Source organism: Lissotriton helveticus, chromosome 2_1 (assembly GCF_964261635.1).
Source record: "Lissotriton helveticus chromosome 2_1, aLisHel1.1, whole genome shotgun sequence".
NCBI lineage: Eukaryota > Metazoa > Chordata > Amphibia > Caudata > Salamandridae > Lissotriton > Lissotriton helveticus.
Genome location: NC_136059.1, coordinates 1,030,234,994 through 1,030,260,466, shown reverse-complemented (window position 1 = coordinate 1,030,260,466; position 25,473 = coordinate 1,030,234,994). Strand labels below are relative to the sequence as shown.

Sequence of the window (25,473 nt, the reverse complement as noted above, 5' to 3'; positions counted from 1 at the left end):
TTAATGACAACACAGGTGACAAAGACACTGATGAAAATACTGTTGATGAAGTTAACAACAACAACAGCACCGACTAAGATAGCACCATCACCGACGACAAGGTCATCAACGACAACACCGTTACTCCATCAACGAGAATGGACATAACCTCAACGCCCAAGAGCACGAAAATAACCATGATTTCTGACAAGGGTTTTCCATTGACTTTGATGCTGGAATATACGTGCCCAAGTAAAGTTTCACTCAACCCACTACAACACCTCTTCTACACAGAAGAGTCAGACAGGCTAAACCCTTTGGACCAACATACATTCCCACTGAGTTATAGGTGAATGCCCAGGATCCAGAAGTAGAGGATGGCGATAACAAAGACATGATATATCCATCAGAACAAAGGCAGGTTGTCAACCTGGAGACTAGACACACATATGAGTTCTATATGTAAAATCAGGAGGATGAAGATGATGAGGATGATGGATGGCAATATGATTTGGACATTTCTGAAACACAATGCTAGGGCCACAAGAAGAGATGATGCAGTTGGCCTTGGTCTAAGGTTTATGTAGATGATTAAGGACTACTGTAGACGCTTTGCTGAGTCACTTGATTCTCAATCCAAAAGACTGCTTTTGAAACCTACAACACCAACTGGTTCCAGGCCTCAAACAAGACTGAGCACACAACGCAACCCCAGTACTTTTCACCTCCCAGCACCTCCCTCCAATGGCTCAGTTGTCGCGCCATTCACCTCCGCACCACAGTCAATTACACCACAGGCAACAGATACAGATGATGACCAGGAAGGCAGACAGTTAGCAAATACCCCCCAATATTCATGCCTAGATTGGTTGACTACATCGCTTCCACACACTAGGCGGTGTCACTCACCCAGTGTTTGACTCTTTATCAGATGACATTGGTGTCTTCCACAATTTGATAAAAAGAGTGTCAAAAAGGTTTGACCTACCAGTGACGGCAGAAGAGAATGTCTGTAACGTTTATGAGTTAAAGGAACATGCCGGAAAAATGATTAAATCAATCGCTATAATAGACCACATATGGGTGGAGGGCCTAAAAAATATAAAGACACCAACTATAATTCCTGCAGTGATTCCACGCCTGGACAAAAAGTAAAAAGTACCAGAAAACACTCCTGCATGCCAAATTTGCCACCTCTAAACAGACTTGGTGTAACACAAGCAGCTCTAAGACAATCTTGAAACCCTACATCAAACTGTAAAGCACCGCCCGACAGGGAGGACAGGAAACTAGACAACATTGGCAAACAAAAAAAGCCACCTCCATCAGGGCCTCAAATGTTCTAGAAATATTAACTAGATAAGACCATTAAATGTGGTCAGACATGGGGCCATACCTAGAGCATTTGCCAGATCATTAAAAAGCTACAGGAAGGAGGAAAACGTTTTCAGCAATTGTTGATACACCTATGGACAAAAATGTCAGCTGGCTTCAGACAACTAGCTGGGACAGCTGTGTGGCATAAACAAGGTTGGCTGCCAGTCACTTCCTTTAGACCTGAAATGTAATGCAGGATATTAGATATGCAGTATGATGGCGAGGCTTTATTTACCACCATCACAACGAAGTTCTACAGTCTAATAAATCAGACATAAACATCGAGATCCCTTTCTGTGCTTCAACCGAGACACCATCAATCCTTTTGAGGTGGTATGTGGAAGGTGCATGTATCTATACAGAGGGGTCTATCAGTCCTAAGATGCAAACAGTATACCGCCCCTTATTTTCAGTATCACTAATCCTATAACCAGCAATATAGTACTCACCCATCTGCTTCCTACCATAAACAAGCCCCTCACAAGAAAGCCGGAAACCTATCCAGTAACAATGAAGGTTCACAAAGGCAGTGACAAGTTGGTGATGTTTACAGTACTTCACAATACGCTTTTAGGATGAAAGATCTTTTCTCATTGCCACAAATAGGTCAACCTTACATCAGACTATTGGATGTTGTAGCTTATAAAATAAGGTCACTTGCTAGAATTTGTTGGTAAAATTCCAACGACACCACCTCACAAGATGAATTGTCTACATTTACATCTCTTTCAGAAGAAAATCTGTACCATGTCAGAAAAAAGAGGAATATAAGCGATCCCAAAGACACAAAGGAACTTCGGCTTGTATTCCAATTTTTTTCCCAGAGGAACAAATGGGAGAATGGAAACCAATATTGGTTCTTCAAAACCTCAGCAAATATCCATAAAAGCAAAACTGCACACCACCTCCTCATCAGAACAGCAAAGAAAGCGGCCCTACAAGAGAGTATCAACGCCAAGCACTCACTAGTAAATAACTTTTTGTTGTGGTCAAAGAATTCCCCAGACCCAGCACAGAGACAGCAATCATCTCCCCCCCACCCCCAAGTCCTCTGCAACAACCTAGGCACCTACTTCCACCTCAAGATCAAGGAGATATGCGACAGCTTTGACTGCCTGGATACCCAAGACCCTCCCACCCCACCCACCACACACTATGATGCTGGATCCAAACAGACCCTACTCAGCTAAACTCCCCTCACCACGGACCCTTAAGATCATGCAGAACATCCATTCCGGGGCACCCATAGACCCCTGCCCGCATCACATCTTCAACGGAGCCCCCGAACTCTGCTGCACCATCAACTGCTCCATCAACCCTGCCATCTTCCTGGAAGACTGGAAACACGTACAGACCAACCCCTTGCTGAAGAAACCCTCTGCCGACCTGACATACCTCAAGAACCTCAGACCCACCTTTCTTCTCCCCTTCCCAGCCAAGGTCATCAAGAAGGCCATCAACGTCCAACTTTCTGAGATCATCGAAGCAAACCACATCCAGGACCTCTCCCAGTCTGGCTTCCGAAGCAACCACAGCACCGATACCACCCTCCTCTCTGCCACAAATGATGTCCACACCCTCCTCGACTGAGGCGAAACTGCAGCCCTCATCCTCCTGCACTTCTCAGCCGCCTTCGATACCATCTCTCACTGCACCCTATGCTCAAGATTCCACAATTCCGGTATCCGTGACAAATTCCCAGAATGGATCCACACCTTCCTCACTGGCCAATCACAGAGAGTCAGACTACCACATTTCCTCTCAGAGCCAACAGAGATCAGCTGCGGAGTGCCTCCGGGCTCCTCCCTGAGCCCCAATCTCTTCAACATCTACATGGCCCGCTCACAGCCATCATCAAGATCCACGACTCAACGTCGTCTCCTACGCCGACGACATCCAACTGATTCTCTCCCTCACCAACGAACCCACAGTCACCAAGAACAACTTTCACGATGGAATGAAGGCTGTCGCCACCTGGATGAAAAACAGCTGCCTCAAGCTCATCTCAGAGAAGACCGTAGCTCCACTCCCTCCACCTGGGACGACTCCTGGTGGCCCGCAGAGCTTGGAACACCCCCCCCCACACACACCCACAGACCACGCATTAAAACTCAGTATGCTCCTGTACTCTTCGCTCACCATGAACTGCCAGATCAACGTCATCTCATCATCCTGCTACCACAAGCTATGCCTGTTCCAAAAAGATCTTCAAATGGATCCACACTGAGTACAGAAAGATGGTCACCCACGCACTCATCATGAACAGAATCAGCTACGACAATGCACTCCATGTCGGCATCACACAGAAACTCCTCACGAAACTGCAGAACATTCAGAACTCCTCAGCCAAACTCCTCCTCAACATCCCCTGCTGCAGCCACATCACCAGCCACCTGAGAGACCTCCACTGGTCCCAGTCAAGAAAAGAATCACCTTCAAGCTCCTCACACACCCCTATATGACGCAGGACCTATGTACCTCAACCACTGCCTCGCATTCCACGCACCCACCAGAGACCTTTGCTCTGCCAAACTGGCTCTGGCTACCATCTCACATATCTGCAAAACTAAAGCCAGAGGATGATCCTTCTCCTACCTCGCATCAAAGACCTGGAACACCCTGCCTCTCCACCTCAGACAATCACTGTCACTGCCTCAATTCAGGAAGGACCTCAAGACCTGGCTCTTCAGCTTATCCACAGCACCTTTGACAGACCAGCAGCCCCCCCCCCCTTCATTGCCTTGAGACCCTTGCGGGTGAATAATCATGCTTTACAAGCCACCTGATTGATTGAAAAGTTCTGCATTGTGACATTGCAGGAGGTTCTACAATTTCTACGAAACAAAGACCGTATGTCATCTTTGGACCTGGAGGATGCATACTTTCATATTCCTATTTATCCAACTAATTGAAGGTTCCTGAGATTCCAGGTGACCTATCGCTATTATAAATTTAAAGTCTTCCCTTTCAGACTCAAATATGCTCGAAGAATGTGTATGAAGTACATTGCACCGGTAGCTGCTTACCTCCGGAAACAATGTTACCAAGTATTACCCTATTTAGACGATTGACTAATCAAAGCAAAAACCTTAAAAGCATCTGCGTAGTCTAAAACAAACTGTCTTCAGCCCTTCCAAGATCTAGGTCATACTTTAAACAAATAAGGTTTGCTACTTCCCGATTCTTATTGAATTACAGAAAAGCCCTTTTGACATCCAAAGCTGAATCTGAGGTTTAAGTGTGTAACGTACACAAGTCTGATGCAGATTTGTCTGTGTCTTAGGGATCGATTTTCTGATGACTGGCTGCTCTCAAATGCTGAAGGACACCTGCCTAGTCTCTGCAAAATCTTCAGGAGGTGGTGTTTTCATTATTGTTATGGGCTCTCTTTGTCTACCACTCTGGACGATGTATGGCTGAACCTTCACCACAGTGGTCATCTGTTGAGCTGGGCCAGCTGTTGGTTCGTCGCCTATGCCAAAGAACGTCTTAATTTACTAGAGTGATCTGTCCTCAACCTTGTTCCTTACCAGGTGAAGAGTGAGCACAGGAAGTATCTGATGGACTTAAAGTCTGCATGAATCCTTGTGAGGATGCCTGGGGACACTGCGCCCAGAGTCTTCAGAGCCTACTTGATGTGTCCGGTCATGTAATATGAGCAGTTTCTCAGGGTCGTGACCAGTGAAATGTAGCAAGTTTGGATGAAGCTCTTCATATCTCCCTCCATTGCTCCAGTTGGAAATCAAAAACTTTCATTGAAATGCTGTTTACAGAAATCGCCACAATGCACAGCAAAGAAGACAGAACAGCATAGTGGAGTACGAAGGGGGTCATTGTCAAGCATGGTCATGCATGTAAACGAGGGGGCTCTTTTTCTGGTGTTTTCTTTGTCCATGTCACATAACAGAATACTACTCACAGTCTGTAGTATCTTTACTACGTTTTGGTATTCATAAGCTATGAGTGTTATCTTACTACTGGAATAGTAAAATTACACTTGTGGTTTGTGAATACCAAAACAGTAGTAAAGTTATTAGATCAAGTGTAAATTTACACAAAAGTGTAAGTTTACCTTTGTAAATCAGCCCTGTGAATCAGGCCCATAAGTCCTGATTCACAAAGGTAAACTTTCACTTTGGGGCTCATTACGATGTGGGGCAGCAAGCCTCTGCCCGACAGTCAGAATCTCCCGACCGTGTCGGAGCACTTCCGACCGACTCTGTCAATTTACAGTCTGACTTCCGATTACGATGTTTGTGGTTGGAACATGAACCGGCCAGTCATTCTGACTCGGTTCTGACCGACTCACGGAGTGTTCCTGGCGGTCGGAACCACACTGTAACCCCTAGGGACGGTGTTCCCGCCCGTCAGGATTATGATGTCGGTTTCCAAAAGCCTTTCCGCGCCAGCCTTACCAGCATGGAAAGGCTGTCGGAAAGTGACTATGGGGGTCCCTGGCAGGGCCCCCTCGGATTACAGTTGGTGGACGAGGGGGTACCTTAGGTACTCCCCTATAAAACCCTGCACTGTGTAGCAGGCACCATGGGGTGCCTGCGACAGGGTGCAGGGTTTTACACACACCCCATTTCCCCATAGGTGCCTGTGTTACGGCTGGTCCTCGGGCAAAACACTAACTCCCATTGGAAACAATGGGAATCAAACCGAACAGTGTTTGGTCGCATCGTAATCCGGCGGTCAGAACCTCTGACCGCAAGTTGGTTGGTCCCGAAACCGTGACGGTGTTGGCAGAAGCTTTTCGCCCGACATCGTAATGAGCTCCTTTGTAGTAAATTTACTACTGTTTTGGAATTCACAAACTACAAGTGTAATTTTGCTACTAGTAATTTTACTGGTAGTACAATTACATTTGTAGTATGTGAATACCAAAAAGTAGTAAAGTTACTATAGCATGTATAAACGTACACAAAAGTGAAAGTTACCTGTGTGAATCAGGCCAACTGCATTTTAAGTGCCCATTCATACCCCCTGCAGGAGATTGGCCAAACGCCATAAATTAACATACTCCCTCCCTCTTTTGTACCCATGACAGTATCTTGGGACAGCCTCTCCCTTTCCACACATTTCTCACCAAGCATGCCTGAATCCATGTTTGATCTCCTTGTTGTTAAGATTGAGACATCAGGGCTACATCGCAATTTACCAACATCTCGATAACTGACCATTAACCTCCGGTTGCAGCTTCCACTGTTTTGTCATTAGAAATCTCAGTGACATTGACATAACTAAAGGCAGTTGTGCAGTGCTTAATTTGAGCCGGTGGTTTTTGGTGCTAATTGTCAACTCCAGGAGAGTATGACAGTCTGTTGTTTATTTGTTCAATATACAGTAAAGATATCTATGACATGCCGCCCAAGCCATTCTTTTAGCTTGGGAGGGCTGGTATAGTCTGAATTATCACACTTGATGTTGATTTAGTAGTTGTGTGGGTGCTGATAAATTTCAGCACTGGCAGGGGTAATAGGTGTCACAAGCTGCCGTGGCCTCCTGACGAGGGCCTGATACTTTTTTTTAATACAAATTAAGCACTGCCGTTGTGTCTGCCCGTATGAGCCTTATTTTCAAGCGGAAGGTTACTCTGTGTATATGGCCCCCAACTCGGACAGAGTTTTTTCCGTTTGTCGGGCCATTTAATATTTTCCCTTTTTGTGTCCGCCATGCCTTGGATGGTGGACACAGGCAGGGAAAATGAGAAACGATTCTCCCACCCTCAATAGAGTGGGGGAACTGTCACTGTAACCCAGTGGACCTGTGGCAGGCGGACCCCTCGGTCAGGGGTATGCCAAAGTTAGCTCAGCCGTTACCCGTCTCTAAAGAGAGCTGGGGAACCACTGGTTTGGCAGGACATGTGGAAAAGTGATTTAGGGCATTCCTGCCTCTCGACCAAACTCTGAATAAAGACCTGATTACTGTAAAATACTTTTGGGTTAAATGTTTGCTGGCAAAGTGTGCCAGCACTGGGACCTTGATCGATATTTTACTCTCCTTTGAAAATTGAACATTATTTGTGTACATTTTGCGCTGCATATTAATGTTGACTAAACGTTCTGAGTGTTTCTGACTTAGCTGCACAATTTTACTTAATAAAATGGAAAATGTTGACTGATTCCAAAGTAGACTCTTCTCACCTAACTGTTAACATGTATCCCAGCTACATGGCAGACGTAGACCAAGATTACTCAAAAGGTTGCTTCAGGGTGCAAATAATCTTCTCAGAAGCCAGTGATAGATTCATGTTGTTTCTCTCTGATTATGTTGCTAGAGTTCCATTATGTGTGTAAACATGAACACAGAGGCAATATTTTGGTGTATTAGAAATCATATAAATAAAATTAATACAATAAAATCAATAACCCTTAAGACAAGTTCACTTGAGCTAACTCCCAGAATTGCTCTAGTTTAGGGCCAGGCCAAGATGATTACTTTGCTGATTGCTGGGAGGAGAATGTTCCCTGCATGGTAATACAGCTGTGCAACCCCTACCCTGAGTAACCCAACAACATATTTGTTGTGCTGACATTTTTCTTTTGGCCTAGTGCTCACAACGATGGTGCTTGCATGCTATGTCCTTGGTGGTTCTGTAAGCTGTGAGACGCAGGGACTAGCTCTGTGTTCTGGAGGCTCCACCCAGTGTACATTTGAGCTGACAAAAACTACTGTCTGTGTCCTGGGACATACATATCCATTTGATCGTTCTAAACAGACCTTTTTCCTTTGTAGGAAGACAGTGGTGCCTACTAGCCTCACATGAGTAAGGTTCTGCCTGATTGCAGTGCCCAGATCCTGCACTGACATTCAGAGTGATTATGAGCAGGTACTGTGTGCTGTTTACGGTCCTGTGCGGAGCGTTTCCAGTTAAATGTGAGTCTATGCTTGACTAGATCACTGGGATCCATTTTTGACTGGTACAGCATAGCACATGAGGAGGTTGTGACTTAGCCTCCCCAGGCAAGGAAGTGTATTGTTGGCATCTCTGGTCTGAAGGAAACATCCCCAGGCACTGAGACACGGAAGTGTGAGAGGATTGAGTCAGGGGCTGCTTTAGGGACTTTTCGGTATAGGTCTTGCGGATTATCTCGGGAAACATCCTTTACAACGAAACTTTTACCACGCAGTGCTGTTACAACGCAAGTATTACAGCGAAAACCTTTACAACGCATTACACTGGGGGGCGCTCTAGGATAGGGAATAGTTTTAATTTACTATCCAACACCTTCCCTAGTGTCCACGGGGACTGGAGTTGGAATAGTAAATTAAACTATTCACTATCCAGCACCCCCAAGTGTAATGCGTTGTAAAGGTTTGCGTTGTAATACTTGCGTTGTGACAGCATGCGTGGTAAAAGCATGCGTTTTAACGTCATACATCCATTATCTCTCTCAGAGCTCTACCATCAATGCTGATAGTGGGTAGAGGCAATTAACTCAGATGATTTTGTGATAGAAAGGGAATATTTGAGACAAGGCCTGCTGTTTTGCCTTCTTCCAACTGCTACTTCCAAAATGGTTGTTGACAGCCAGGTGCAGAGCTTCAAACTTGAATGGAGCCTAATAACCCATGCTTGTCATGGGTCCCCTGACACTGGTAAAGTCAGAAACTGTGCGTCAACATTTCTGACTTCCAACCAAAGTCAAAACTTTGACTCATGAAACTGCTGTGAGACAGCGGTTAGCTGCTGCTGGATGGTTCCTGGGTGGGACATCTTGCAGCAGGATATCTGTGACGACATGTAGCAACCCTTCTTCGTTTGGATATGAGGCGCGTGGTGGGGAGCAGGGAGCCCACAGAGTGAGGACCAGGAAGTGGTCTGTGGGAGAGCCAAAGACTGTTGCTGACTGGGCTATGCCTTAGCTGTGCACTGCTCAGACCTGGAAGGTGTGGCTGAGTGCGAGGCAAGGCATGTGGGAACAGCACTAGTGTACTGGTGGTGCAGGAGGCATTTGAGCATGGGATGGGCACTGCAGCCACAGTGTAGTGGTAGTCTTCCCTTTGCCCTGCACAGCCTTTTGCTTTTACTGCATCAGAAATAATTTCAGATGCCTGTTTTTTTTTTTATTTATTAAATCAAGCTTGCATTGTCTAAACAATTGTCGAGTTGCCTGTGAGGAGACTGCACAACTTTCCACTCACATACACATTTTGTTTCTACTGAGAGTCCTTTTTAAAGTCAACACAAAACTATAGGACAGTTTTGTTTTTGTCCACTAGTAAATCTAACCTTTTGATAATGCTCCATTAATTTGTTCTTGAAGTGCCCGTTGTTGGTCTCCTTGCCACTCAGTTAAAAAAACCTTGGACTACTTTCAAGTCCTCCTAGAGCTGAAATGTGTTAATCCTTTTGATTCTCCACAAAAGTCTATTGGTATATGCATGAAAGCGATCTACGGCTCTTAATATTCATTTTATGCAATTGACTATGTTGTCTGGTCTTAGATGTTAAACAAGAAACAACAGGATACGAAGAAGTTGGCATCGCTTTCCACACAAAATGAGAAACGAGTCACTGAGCTGGGGCAGAACGTTGATCACATGAGACAACAGCAAGCACAACTACAAAAGAAACTACGCGAGGAGGCTGACAAAAAGCGAAAGTTGGAGTCGGAGATTCAACAAAATCAACTGCAAATAAAAGTAGGGATCATTCTTCTTTAACAGTTCTGTGGACTGTTTTTACAATGCACCATAGACAAGGAAATAAAATAATTTAAAGATAATGTTTGGTATGGGGAAGTAGCTGCTTCACTTGCTGCCACATCATTAAAAAAAACATGCATTGTCATTCTTATGTTGCCCATAGTTATCCCCTTGCACTCCTACTACAGTGACCCTGTTTACATGTGGGCTAGATAATGTTGACCCCTGCGCCAGTGGCGTAGCGTGGGTTGCCAGTGCCTGGGGCAAGGCAAATATTGCCCCCCCCCCCCCCCCCAATACTCGCGAGGGCGCAAAATGTTAAAAGAAAATAAATTTGGTCGCGAGACCTGCTGCTGAATTTTTTTTCTTTTAATATTTTGCGTCTCTAAGAATTTTGCACCAGGGGCAGCTGCCCCTGTGGCAGAGCCCATGCCACGTCACTGCAGTGTAGGGATCATAATTATAAGTTATGTGGAAATTGCCTCAACCAGTAAATACCTGGTGCAATAAACTCAACACCCTGGCAGTTTCCCCAAGGTACATTTCAGCAGGTCAAAAGAGAAAATTACTGGGTGGATACTTTTTGTTTTTAACATGTCTTGATTGAGATTTCTTACAGTATAATGTTTAAAAGACAGCAGTATGGCTATGCCAACACTGAAACATACAGTGTTACCAAACAAGGGACATCCCTTACAGGATAGGATACAGCACGTCAGCAACCACAGGCCTCCAACACTTTCTCTTCTCTTGTTGCTGCTGTCTAGCTTCATATTAACAGCCACTTAGCATTCAGCTCATTATCGACGAACCTTCACTAGCATTTCCCCTGACATAAACTGTGTAGATTGGCTACCAAAACTAAGTATACAAATTCTATAATACTAAGCAGCAATAGTGGACAGTCCGTGGCAGTACTTTTTCCTCACACCCCAAGGCAGCGCCGAGGGGAGAAAAGCAGGCAGCCCATCTACAACATTAAACACACACATATATATATATATTTTGGGGGTTGAGCCCCCTGGCCGCAGAGCGTGTCCATGTCTGCCTCCAGGCCCATCAACTACATGTTCCATCCCATCCTTGACTAGGAGCATTACCGACTATGTCACCACATTGGGTATCAAGGTGCCAGAACTGGAGCAACAATGGTTGGGTCATCCCCCAGCAGCTCCATAGCCACCAGAATTTCCATCATGGCTCCCCAAAGTTGTTAGTCCTTGTCTGAGTGCTCATCAGTGCACACTAACCACAACCATTGTTTCTCTGCCACTCTACATTCGTGCGTGTCGTACAGCCATTATCGGATGGTTGGCGGCCTGGGTTGCATCCAGCTTTTGACTAAACGCCACTTAGTCAATCCCAGTCCCAGAAGGACAAACCTGTGTTACATTTTAGCCCCTCTTTTGGGAATCATGAGCACTCCAAGAAGGCAGTGCTTGATCAAGAAGTCCTACTGTATGTATGCAACCCCGCATATAATCCGCAGCACACCCTCCCAGCACCTCTGCAGCCTACTGCATTCCCACATCATATGTATAAATGGCACCTGATCTGACCCACATCTGGGACATGCACTCGACCGCAAAACGCAAATTCTGTGCAGCAGTTGTGGTGATAAGTAGGTCAGATCTAAACAATAAAACTGAGTATGCTTGAACTGTGCATTAGTAGCTACTTCCCTGACCTGAGTACAGGCCCGCTTCCATTCGCCCTCCGTAAGTGGCGCAGGTAAGTCACCCATCCACCTGTCAGGGACTACCACCATGTCCGTCTTTCGGTCCACCTTAAGGGCCTTTAGATGCAGGATATCAGGCCTCTACCGGATCCTTAATCAGCATCAGTATCTGTGATTCTGCTGGCTGCGCAGGAAAGTCCATCCAGAGCTGTCAGGAACAGCTTAGCATATTTGCATAAACTGACCCGGCTGTAGTAGAAAGAAAGAAGAAGAAGAAAGAAGAAGAAGAAAGAAAGAAGAAAGGAAGAAGAAGAAGAAGAAGAAAGAAAGAAGAAGAAGAAGAAAGAAAGAAGAAGAAAGAAAGAAAATAGATTTATAGAGCGCATAGCTGCCCGAGAGCGTCCCAGTAGTTGAAACAAATCATGTGCCTCCCCCGCTTTTCCTATGAAGCATCTGACCTAACTATAACTACTCCGTGGCGACTGCCACAGAGTAGTATATATATTATGCCATTAAGTAACTTCAGGCCACGAGTTATAGTTTCTTAACATAAGTCTAACTATAACTGCTGAATTTCTATGGCATTGTGTGGGTAAAATGTCAACCTAACTACACCATCGGCGTAACCTTTGTTTCTTTCAGTAATATCTATATCTATATATATATATGTATATATATATATATATATATATAACTAACTATAACTACCCAGTGCTATATAACATTTAATGTAAGTATAGCACCTAAAAGCACAAAGCGCCACTCATGGTTATTTGGTCTTGTGAGACCAAATGAAAGTCACAAGTTCAGTCGACTGCAATAGAGCACGGGCCGGACCGGATACAGGGACCAGGTTAGTTCCAATAAAAAAAGTAACTTTCTCGAACTCTGGCACGAAGGGTCCAGTTCACAGTGAGAGAGACTACAACGGGCTCGGATGGGGACTGCTGTAGCCCGAAAAGCAGGCCTGGCATCCCAGACAGTCATCACTGTATTGTGACGATCCTGTCGAGCGTCGTAGATGTGGTTGTTGGAGCTTTGCATTGGAGGTTGTCGCAGGCTGTCGATGCTGTAGTGCAAAGTGCAGATCTCAATCTGCCAATTGTTACTGGCGGTCACTGTAGCAAGTAGAGTTCGGTCCACTTGTGCTTTTTGTTGCCCGCTACCAGAGGCAACAATATCTTGGTACGAACAGGGCTGTTTGCAATCGCAAAGAGCCCAAAAACTCAGGATTTCTACTTTGTACCCACTATGATGCACCAAGGGTCCAGAACCTGTGGAGTCACCTCTTGGGGATCAGAGACTCACTGTTGAAGAAGCCGGCAGGGCTCCGGCAAGTCCAGTTGCAGCTCTAGGCAGATTGAGATGCAGCAGGTCAGCTGCACAGTGCAGGGAGGTCTCTGGGGATTGTTATGTATCTTTGTACAGAAGATCAGTCAGCTTACTCTTGTAGTTACTTGAGGTAAACTAGGATGAAGGGAGGAGATTCTGTCTTCCTCTTCAGACAGCAGGGGAGGCCTCAGGCAGCTGGGAGTCCTCTGGCAGGAGGGCAGTCCTTCTTCTGTAGTATCCACAGGTACAGGAGTGTAATGAAAAATGGGTCTCAGGGTCTGATATTTATACCTGGTGCCAGCTTTGAAGTGGGAGAAACTTATAGAGTTTTCCCCTATAGATTGTTCTGGAATGTCTTTCCTCCCTGGCCTGGTCTCAGGATCTCTGGGGTGACAATAAACTAGTACTAATTCCTTTGTCAGTGTGCTGAGGCAGTCTCTTTGAGGTGCAAATGGGGCTGTGCACGGCTTTGCCCCTCCCATCATGTTAGGGTAGTTCATTCTGCCATCATCTAGCCCCCTTTTGTGTTACTGTCTGGGAGGAAAACACAAAAGCCAACTGCCAACTACACCTAGTCATGTGACACAGGAAACAGGCTGCAGGCAGCAAATGGTAAGGACAAAATAATACCAACTTTCTAAAAGTGGCATTTTCAGAATTGTGACTTAAATGCTGACCTCTCCATTAAAGAGGTTTTTACATTACAATTCCTTAGACACCAAACATGACATTCTTACCTTTTCCCAAACAAAAGTTATCCCTTATAAGGTAACCCAATGTTAGATTATAGGACAGGTATGGCTCACAGTAGTGAAAAAGAAATGTGTGAGTTTTTCTCTACCACGACATGTAAAACTTAAAAGTACATGTCCAACTTTTTTAATACAGTGCACCCTGCCCTTTGGGCTGTTTAGGGTCTTACCGCAGAACACTGACTACTTTAAAAAAATGAAGCTTTAGAGTTTAATTTTCTATTTTTTAAACGCATCCCATTTTCCTATAAGGATAATGGGCTGCATTTAAAAAAAAAAAGGCTAATTTACTTAAAAGCAATCACAGACATGGTGGTCATTCATATTCATGATGTAGGTCAATGTGTGACCCACTAGGAATCGCTGTTTAAAAGATGTATGTTTCTTACATCAGGAATTGCGATTTCTTAATTGCAATTGAATAAGATTGCAATTTGGAAACCGCAGTTCTAGATTTGTAAACATCTGACTGTGAGTCCTACAATGGCTGCTACCACATCTTTATTGATGTGGTGTCAGTCAATCAGATCTTATCTTTAGATATTTTTGCAGGCAATCCTTGGCGTGAAATGTACATACATTTTGAACCTTAATCTCTCAAAATCTACTGAATGGAGTAAAACCAGATCTTGAACACCTCTCTTTCAAAACCAAAATCTAGCTTTCTGCCAGATTTGGTGTAATTTCGTTCAGCTATTTTTGAGAGATCAATAGTAAATTTTTATGTGGAAAATCGCATAGATAAAATACATTATGAGACCGCCCTCTTTTTCTCGGCCCCCACTCAATGGCCCACCCCTACAGCTGCGGCTCCTCCATTAGGGTTGGGTAGCGCCACCCCCCTGCCACCACCGCAAATAAATGATACTAAAAAGGGTTTTAAACCAGTTTTATTATTATTTTATTTTAATCCCCCTGGACCTGCCCCCAGGACTCTGACGAGTCTTGAGGGCGGTTCCAGGGTATGACAATGTCGTGGGGGAGTGGTAGTGCACACCCTTGTGCACTCTGTGCATGAGGGTTTTGCCAGCCGTTTCAGGCCGGCCAAACCCTCATGTGCAGTGAAGCTTTCTCCAGCCCCAGCAACATTGCTGGGGCTGGAGAAAGCAGGCACAGGCTCCCAGTCTGCTTAGGAGCACAAAGTCCCAGCGCTCAGGCCAATCCTGATACTGCTTTCTTGCAGTGTCATGATTGGCCGCAGTCCATTCTGGGAGCCTGTCCCAGAGCAGGAAGAGTGTGATGGAGCGGACAGCGAAGGCAGCGCCAATGAGGTAAGTAAGCTTTTTTAAATTTAAATTCTTATTTTGTCCCGCGACCCCTCCCCTCCCAGCTATCTCGTCTGGCCCACCTTGCCACTTTGGCAGAGGGCGTGCCGCTGCTGCACCCCAGCTTTCCAGGAAGGAACTGAAGTGGATGAAAGTTTGTTTGGTAAGGTTTGTCATGGGCTGTCAAATGGCGCCAAAGTCATAAGCAAAACAAAAAAATCTATTTCACATGGAAACTTGGTCCACACACACACACACACACTCATATATGTATATGTGTGTGGGTCTTGCAGTGTTCTCGCATGCAGATGAGTCTATTGCATGTTTATGACTTAGGAGAGAATACCTACGAATCATAACTAGGATTACAAGAAAGTAACAGTTCCTCTGTGACTATTGATGTGTGACTTAATCCACTATGACTGGTTGAAAGTCTTGGATAAGGTACTGAAAAATCATTGACTAAACTGAGTTAAATGTGAACTTCTTCGAGTTAAATGTGAATGCGATGCAGGACTATATGAAGAACCTCAAATTCACAGCAGAGAATATGGAGGATCATTTCAGGTGCAATAACAGTCAGGTGGTTGACCTGCTGGAATGGTTGTAGGGCACCAGCTTCAAACTCTTGCCTGAGGAGTGGATCACCAATGCCACCACCACTCCCAAAGTTCTTCTCATTCAAATGAGTACACAGGGATCTTGTGGTTCCCTACCATCTAGAGCCTCTCCACGCACCATCACAGCATACCTGTTAAACTTCAGAAACCTATACCTCATGCCGCAGATGACTTGTGAATACAATCCTAAGAAGTTTGGATTTACATTTGAATGGCATCAGTCTAGAAAGGCATAGGGGGTGAAGAAAATGGAATGTGATGTGCCCTGAGAGATTTCCAATGGCTGAAATATTGTTAAGTATTATTTATATATCTTTGATGTTTGTTACTGAAGATGCCCTATGTGCGAAGGGGATACTAAGAGGGAGTTCCATGCTCATTTTGCCATAGGACTAGAGCTGTAAGTCATTGATGAGGCCTAAGTAGGCAGAGTCCTTTCTGATGTTATTTGTGTTCATATCTGGAGGGTATGTGCCTGGCAGTTTAGAATGGAATCTTTCTATTGATGAGGACCAAAACTGATTTGCATGCAGTGGTCTCTGTTTAGAGTAAAATAGCAGGTGAAAACAGTGGAGTGGTTTATGACCTTAGAAATCACCAATGTATGAGATTAGTTCAAATACTTCATTTTATCACTTTGTGATTTGTTCCCATGAATTATGATAACATGAAGGTTTTGATTTATCTCAGCTATATTATCCAGTCACAATGAAGGTCATTCATGAAATTAAAGAAGATGATAACTGACTTTCAGCCAAAGTACATGCTCTTGTTCCTAGCACCATTTTATACTACGGTCAAGCCAGCTGCCAGGGCCTGAAAATCTGAAGGGGTTTTAGGCAATCCTAGTAACAAGTATTGCTGCTGTCCTTGTAATTGTAGTGTTAGATTTGGCATCTTTTGGCTTGTTTCCCCAGTCTTTTTGCTTTCTGACCTGCCGGTTTTTACTCTATTTTTGCTGGTTTAGTGTCTCTGCGCACGTTCTCACTGCTTTTCAGTGTTAAAGTGCAAGTGCTCCTGTTGTGAATTATGTTATGGATTGGTGTTTCCGTAATTGGCATATTTAATTTATTGGTGAGGCCCTAGTAAAGTGCACTGAGTGTGCCAGGGCTGGTAAATCAAATGCTACCTGTGGGCTTGCAGTACTGGTTGTACCACCCACAGAAGTATCCCTGAAAAGGTAACTTAGATCTGCCACCGCCGAGTCTGTGCGCAGTTTGTAACTGCCATGTCAACCTGGCCAGTGCACCCTCATGCTAGGCCCCAACCTTCCTTTTTTCTATGTCCGTCACCCTGAAGGTAGGCCCAAGATACCTCTGTGGGCAGGGTGCTGTGTATGTTAAAGGTAGGACATGTACTGATGTGTGTGCCATGTCCTGGTGGTGAATTACAGTGTATTTCGTTTTTCACCATTGCAAGGCTGCCTGTTGTCATAGGACAGAATGGGGAGTTTGTTTGTACCATCTTATAAACATAACTACCCCTAGGAACAAGGTAGAAAAATAAAGTTTAGAATGGCTTGACTCGGAATGGTAAAATGCATCTTTTAGTGAAGATGATTTTTACATTCTGTGTCTGAAAATACCACTTTTAGAAAGTAGGTATTTTCTTGCTAAGCCATCTTGTGTGCCTCTGCTGGGGTTGTGGATTGACTGTCTGGCTTTGGGATGACAGGGGCTGGAGGGGGGCAGTGCTCCAGAGAGCCTGATGGTTCATGGCTGTGCTGAATAGACCTGGGCTGCATTTAGAATAGTGGGAGGAGATTTCCTTGCACCTGAATGGGCCTGGTCTGCCTTGCACAATGCTGTCTTCACCCCCTGCCAGGAAGCTGCACCAGTGAGGACAGAACTGACTTGGGCTGGGTACAGGCACTCTCTGCCTTCAGAGAACAAAGGATTTGGTGGTATAAATATTGGGACCCAAACCTCAGAACTTTAGAACTCTTTTGGACCAAGAAGCCTGCCAAGAAGATATGCTGAAGAAGCTGTGAGGAGGAACTGCCACTTTGCTGTGTGCTTTGCTGTGTTGGCCTGCAGCTGCTGCTTCTGTCTTGGGCATTGAAAGGACTGGACTGAACTGTCTGCAATTTCTTTTTGTGGGTTTCTACAGGGGCTTGAGGTAAAGCGTGCCCCCTGTTCAAGATGTCTCAGTAAACACACTGGCGACTGTGTGTTTTGTGCTGTAATAGAAGGAAAAGCAATCCGACGCCGTCTACGACGCCGCTGCCGACTCCGTGTCCTGAAGGCACCGCAGAGGGCTCCGACGCAATGCCGCACCGCACTGCAACCCTGGTCTGAACGACTACGCCTGCTAATGCCGTCACCGAGCCGCTGCTTGCACCCCGACCTGTGGGCACCACACTCTGCACCGCCTCGCTTCACACCTTCACCCTGGTATCCCCGACGACGCCCTTTCACGCCAATATCGACGCCCCTGCTTGCACCATGGTTCGAGGGCACCGCTCATAAGTTACATGACGCACCGGCCTCATCAGGCACCATAACCTTGTCCTACCGGCGCCTGCACCATCGACTCCAGTTCGTCACCCAACGACAGCGATTCAGCAACGACGACGACGCTGCTTGCACCTTTTACCTGCCAGCGCCATGACAAGCACCACATCACTTTGCACCGCAGCTCTCGTCTCACCGACGCCGCTGGACGATGGTCACCGAGCCGCTGCCTGCACCGTGACCTGAGGGCACAGCACGCAGCACCCCTGCACGCCACACCGCTGCACGCTGCACTGCTGCATGCCGCACTGCAGCACGCGATGCCTGTCGACGCCTGCGCTCCTGACTTCATCTGCAAGGAGTTCGATCTGCAACGTGTGTGACATCAAGGGCCTGACAACTCTTGCACCAACCTCCGGAACCGATGCCTGCGGACACCGTGCTTTCAGAGCTCAACAAATGGTAACCGACGCCCTGCATTTCTAAAGGTATTGTTTTGCGGGTCTTCCCGACACCGTAGCTGGCCTGCGAAGCGGCGGTCAGCAAGAACTGTTTGGATTTGTTGTTCACAACACTGTGATAGCCCCAAACGGAGCTTTTTGATAACTGAAGATTCCCAAGTACTATATTTGGGATTTTTATCATTTTTGGTCTTGTTTTAAGTATATAAAATATTGGATCTTTTTCTAAATTGGTGTGGTGTCCTTTTGTTGTGCTTACACTGTATTACTGTTGGTTATGTGCAAATGCTTTACACTCTGCCTCTAGGATAATCCTGACTATTTGGGTCAAGCTACCAAGGGGATGAGCAGGGGTTATTTTAGGAGTGTAACTCCTGTATCCTGACTAGAAGGAAGGGTCCCTACTTGGACAAAGGTGCAACCTCTTGTCAACTAGAGACCCCCATTTCTAACATGTAGAAACCAGATACTACTACAATCTCAATGAAATGCCAAGGGTCTTCTGTTTGACGTTCAGGGGTTAACTTTGTCAAACAATCAAGACTTTTCTCTTTGAGGGTGATAAAGGAGTAGAACTCTAGTTAAGGCATTTTAGTGTCACTCACAATAAACGGATATTTCCAGCAGTATATTTAATATTTTTACAAAAAGGAATAAGCCTATCATTATGTAAAGATAACGTGCATTAACTTTAAGGAGTCTTGTGGCAACCTTGTTACTTGGAGTTCTCATAGTAAATAAAGTTCCACCATCTTCTCTGCAGAGGTGAGGGGTAAAGCATGTTGGAAATCAGGTTCACAAATATACAAATTTAGGTAAGGATTCCTAGGGGCATTCATAGTATGTCTTGTTCGGGACCACTGGTCAATAGAGGAAGGGGATCCGCACCTAGAAGCTCTCAGTCCTATAGTGCCATTGGACTGAACAGGTGGTGTCACTTAGCCTGCAGAAGTGCAAGTATTTGTGCTTGAGAATAATGCATGGTAGCAGGGTGCAACTGAAGATGGAGATTTATGCTTTCACAATGATGTTTGCAGGTGTGCTTGGGAGTTGGTGTTGTCTGTGCATCTTCGGGTCATCCCTTTGGAATGCTGACTTCCAGGTACACCTTCAGGTCGGAATGCACACATCTCAGGAGGTGAGGAACTGACCAATGCCTGTTGCTGGGGGATTTTAATATTCATATGGACTCAAGTACTGATGTCAACACCATTAAGCTATTAGATGTCACCTCCCCACTAGGTCTGGTCCCTTACATTACTACAGCCACACACATTAAAGGTCACACTCTGGACCAAGTTTTCTCCACCACTCCCATTGCTGTGTTGCCCCCTAGCCCGGTTCTATGGTCAGACCACCACCGTGTAAAATTCCAGATCCCTGTGACTAATAAACCCTTAACCCGACCATTAGAGTGTACGCGCCAGACAACGAGAGCTTTCAATCGAGTGACCCCGCTTATGCTGGCACAAGCTCTCTCTGACCATCCGTGCCTGTTGTCAGGCAGCCTTGAGACTGATCTTGCTCTCTTGCAGGGCTGGTTGGAGGAGAGATTTGATGAACTTGCACCCGCCTCGACCTCCCGTAAAAGCTGTAAGCGGGCATCTGCCCCGTGTTTTTCAGCTTCCCTAGCGGACATGCGGCGCAGTTGTAAAAAGGCGGAAAGAGCTTGGCGCCGTCACTATGATCCTCTGGAGAAGATTGCTTATAAAGAGTCCATCAAGGCATATCATGGCAGCATTACCTTAGAAAAGAAAGCTTATCTTGCTAGAAGAATCGAGGCCGCCACTGTAGCCAGCAAGGAAATTTTTCTTATAGTTAAAGAATTCATTTCACTTAGTTCCGTTTTGCCCACACACCATCACTCTGAACTTTGGGTATCGAAATTGGCCACTTTTTTATCTCCAAAATTCAAACCATCCAAGACTCTTTTTCCTCCACCACTCTGACTACTCCATCTGAAACATGTGTCTTTTCCTCTGCCCACCTTCCTGGTGACTGACCTGCTCTTGCTAACTTTCCTTTCCCTTCGTTGGTTTTTTCTCTAGATCTGATGTCTAAGCTTAAGTCCGGCTCACCTCTGGACCCTTGTCCTGCAAAGTGCCTGGGTAAAATGGCCCTAGTGATAAACGATCTGGTCAACCCGGTGCTCAGTTGTTCACTGAGCACAGGAGTGGTCCCCCAGGCCTGGAAACACGCCCTGATCTTGCCACTTTTGAAGAAGCCCAATCTGGACCCGCTGCTGCATGCCAACTATAGGCCTATCTCCCTTCTCCCGGCCTTGGCTAAGTTTGTGGAGAAGCACGTCCATGCCTCTCTTTCCAATTTTTGGGAAACTAATAACATCTTGCATGACACCCAGTCGGGCTTCCGTGCCAATATGAGCACAGAGACGGCATTACTGGAGGTCACTGATGCCATCAGAGAGGTGTTGGATGTGGGAGGTAAGGCCATGCTGGTTATGCTGGACTTGTCGGCGGCTTTTGACACCGTTCCCCACAGCGGTTTGTTGTTCAGACTAAAGGAGATCGGGCTGAGGGGAGCGGTGTTCAATTGGTTTAAGTCCTTCCTTGCTGGCCGCCGAAAAACGATCTGGGCCCCTCCGTTCTCCGCCGAGATGACGCCATTGGAGGTCGGGGTGCCCCAGGGCTCTGTTTTGAGCCCTACCTTGTTTAACATCTATATGGCACCCCTGGCGGCTGTGGCGGAGTCCTATGGTGCCCAGATCGTGTCCTATGCTGATGACACCCAGCTTCTTTTTACTTGCCAGAAGGGTGCTGACTTCGATGGCGGGCAGATCAGAGGCTGTTTAGGGGCGGTCTTCAAGTGGTTTGAGCAACACAGCCTTAAATGCAATTCCGATAAATCGGAGCTGCTATTCTTTGGCTGTCCAGCTGACCTCAGATGGCAGTCTTGGTGGCCACCGGACATGTTCCCTCCCAATGCTGTCTCCCCCAAGGCCAAGAATCTGGGAGTGCAGATCGATGATGGCCTGACGCTGAAACCTCAGGTCCTGGGCCTTGTCGGCAAGTGTTTTGGCATAATAAAAATGCTTAAAAAATTCCTTCCAATGCTGTCCCTCTGCCACCGGAAAATGACTCTTCAGGCTTTGATAGGCTCCCGCCTGGATTACTCCAATGTGCTCTACCTGGGCCTGCCGGCGTTTCTCATCTCTCGTCTCCAGGTTGTGCAAAATGCTGCTGCCAGAGCCATTTTCGGTCTTCATCGCAGAACAAGCGCGACTGCATTACTAAAAAAACTTCATTGGCTCCCCATTAAAAAACGTGTGCCTTTAAGGCTCTCACGCTAGCTCTCAAGGCACTCCATGGCACAGGAGCTAAATATATCAGAAACCGACTGGCTTTCTATCTGCCTTTGAGAACACTAAGGTCAGCTTCCTTGGCCTTGGCAATTGTTCCTCCTGCCAGACGGGCCTGGCTGGGCGGGTGTTCTTTCCGCCATCTAGCCCCCAAGCTCTGGAACTCCTTGCCTGTTTCCCTGAGATTAAATACCAGCCTCTTGAATTTCAGGAAGGAGCTAAAGTCGTGGCTCTTTGTTCAATAATTTCTGCCTTGTCTGTCCGCTCCTGGTCATCTGTTCCCAATTCTGCTAAAGCGCCGGGACACTCCTTTGGAGTAGCTGAGCGCTATATAAGACCAACTTAACATAACATAACATAACATAACACAGGTGCCATTTGCATGGCCACACACCGCCGCAGGTTTGTGTGAACACAGAGGTTCACAATTGTGATAGGCTCGCTCAAGTGATGCCTCTTGCAGGGTCACATACCGTCCTGATGCCTGCAGTACTTCGACAAGTAGTCAGGTCAAGCACTGGTCATATGACTGGAGTCATGGATACATCTTAGTCTGGTTAAAATGAGGGGCAGTTTGATTTACGGACATTGTGCCTTGGACTTTAGCTGTACACCTTCTTACTCCTGTTTTGCCTGGGGACGCTGCACTGGGCCTTGGATCTGTGGTGGTCTCTGGCCACCTAGATGTTGACTATTTGGGACTCGCTAATATATGAGCACTTAGTATACTCCCTTTTGTGTTCCTACATGATGTGGCAATTGAGTTCTAGGCTCTGGAGTGGAGGTGGAGAGGGAGGAATTATGCTGCATAGCTGACCCTTCCTTGAGTAAGTTCTGCCCTCCTCCCAGACTTACAGCTAGTGACAGGTCCATGCTTGGTCTCTAAAACTGGTGCCACAGGATATCTGGTAGAAAACAGATCAACAAATCAGAAAATACTCCTTTTTCTCTTGTGCACATGTTGCACTCGAGACTGGACATGTCCTGGCTATGGCCAGGCTTCTTCCATTTAGTGCAGCATGCTGAAGACTGTCTCTGATCACAGAGTTCTATTGCATAGATTGGCCTGGGGATGCCCACTTGCCCACATGCCAACCTGGTGTCTCCAGTTGGCTGCAATCTGTGATGCTGCCTTTAATAGCACCTTTGTTGACTCTACATGTAACTACTTAAATGAGATTAAGGGATCCACAGGTGATATAGGGAAGAATGGAAAGCATTTAAGGTACAGGAAACTTGTACGTTAATGATCTTTGGTTTGCAAGGGGTTATTATGAGAATCTGGTCCTTCCCTGAGTGCACAATCCATGACCTAGTGGTAAGATGCATAGTAGATCCCACATTGAAAGTAGGCCTTCTAGCAATGAGGACTGAACAAGTAGACCAGTTGGAAAGACTATGGTACCTACATAGTCATCAAGAGGGGTAAAAAGTGCGAATATTGTTAGCACGATTGCTGGGAGGTGACATCGCTAGGAGTATTCTAACCACCGCAAGAGTTGAAGTCTGCTCCGTAGCTTGCTCACAAACTAAGAGGTCAGTCATGCATTTGCTTATTCTTATAAACCTTAGTACTACATCGTACTTTGTCTTATCTGGGTCAGGTTCATGACTTTCTGTCTGATTTGTGAGCACAGCTTCTGACAAGCGCACAAACAGAGTGGTTGGAGTCACCTATCACCCCAGGTGAGACTGTTCTACTGCGTAATCACTACCTAGAGGCAAAACACCTGGCCAGATAAACTCCAGGTTGAGTTTGATGATGTGTGTAATGGCCTGCTTGTGCATTTAGGTTTGTTCGACTGGGAAGCACTATCTGTCCTTTGAAGCAGTGATTCCAAAACATTTAGATAAGAAATCCCCTAGGTCATTCTTCTACCATCTGCTGTTGATGCAAAATCTAGACTACTAGATTCTGGGAATCTTGCTAGTGACCAGGATTTTAACTATTGTGACCACCTGATGAATTTGCACTGAGCTGACTTTAAACCCTGCAACAACACTGGTGTGGTACCAAAATATAATTTGTAGAAAATATTCTCCTGTAAATATTGTGTGATAAATATTAACAAAAATATTGTCACCCTGGAGTTAGTAAATAAAAATGTATGCTCAAGGCCGCAATATTTTTGTAAATGATATTTAGGACACATTATTTATGTGAGACAATATGTCTGATTGTACTTTTGAAACTTGACCCCTCCAGAATTTCGTGGTGCAAGAATATGGCATTTGGCGTGCACGTTGAGGGACAAAATATAAAAACAATTAAGTGCATATAGGGAAGTATATATTTACTATTCCTAATTCTACATCTAGGTAAATGTATGTGGAGTTAAGTATATAAATCTACATTTACATACTTGTTGATATATTTTTTTCGATATTTTGTCCCCAATATCATGTCCCATTGCTATTCTGATGTTGATATTCAGGGTGCACACCAATATTTCTGTATACAATATTCGGACATACAACCCAAGGCTCCACCTATAATTTACAGCACCTGTTTCACCTGATGGCTGAAGTCTCCCTACGCTGGTGGGCCATGTGCAGGTATCTTCCTACGCTGGGGATACCTGCACATGGTCCTTGATAACGCTCTTTCTAATGGATTCCTCAACTTTAGAATATCCCTGATTTGCCAGACTGAATCTGGAAGATTTCACAGCAGTGGTTCCGCACACGGCTAGGAGACATCTTGCAGCTTGGAAGCAACAGGGCAGAGCTGCATATAAGCACCACCCCTGCGTGCACAAGTTTGTTTCTTGCTTGACTCTTTGTGCATCCTTGAACTCAGTGCACAAAAGAATTAGAAGTACCAGTATGCAGATCTCTAATTTGGGACCTTTTTATATAGTGAAAAGAGACCACTCCACAAAACTGGAAAGTGGGTAATCTGTGGTTAAATAGACTATCCACCAGAAGGCCTGTTACCAAAGGTATGTAACTTGTTCCTATGGTGTATATTTGTAACTCCAGATTACTCACCTTTTGAATAGTTACCAAAGCAGTACCTTCCAAGGTCGAATGTCTTCAGTTTGCTCAGAGTAGAAAGTCCTGTAGAACCGAATGGGTGAAATGCCGTTTTCATTGGATATGGCTGTCAAGGCAGTAGTGCTACATGAATGCACCTGATAGATATCAAGAACAGGCTAGTGCAGAGGTGGCAATCTTTGACCTGGTCGAATGTGCCCTCAATCCTTCTGGAGGATACTTTGAGCCAATGCATAACAGATCTTAATGCAAAGGACTATCCAACTTGATTGAGCCAATTTCAGATCCGCCTTCTTTTCTTTGCCACAGAGAACCCCACAAAAAGCTGATCATCCACCCAATGGTCTTTTGTGCAATCAATGTAAAAACTTGAAGATCTTTTGGGGTCCAGTTGGTAGAGTCTCTCTTCCTCTTACGAGGGGTGTGATGGGGCAAAATATGTTGGTAGGGCGATGGATTGCCCAAAGTAAATTGGAGTCATGAATTTCGGCAAGATCCCCACCCTGGTCTTCAGCACCAGTTTGTCCGTAGCATAGGTGGTGTTGGTTGACTGCACTGAGAGATCATGGCCCTCACTCATGTAACAAA

General features: G+C 45.6%; 1 protein-coding gene across 1 annotated transcript in view; it reads left to right on the top strand.

Moving 5' to 3' along the window:
* Positions 1–25,473, top strand: part of KIF27 (kinesin family member 27) — a 437,315-nt gene that overhangs the window by 270,383 nt on the left and 141,459 nt on the right. The window contains exon 11 of the mRNA XM_078675808.1: positions 9,808–10,005. Coding sequence (XP_078531934.1) covers positions 9,808–10,005 — 198 coding nt within the window. The remainder of the gene's footprint in view (positions 1–9,807; positions 10,006–25,473) is intronic.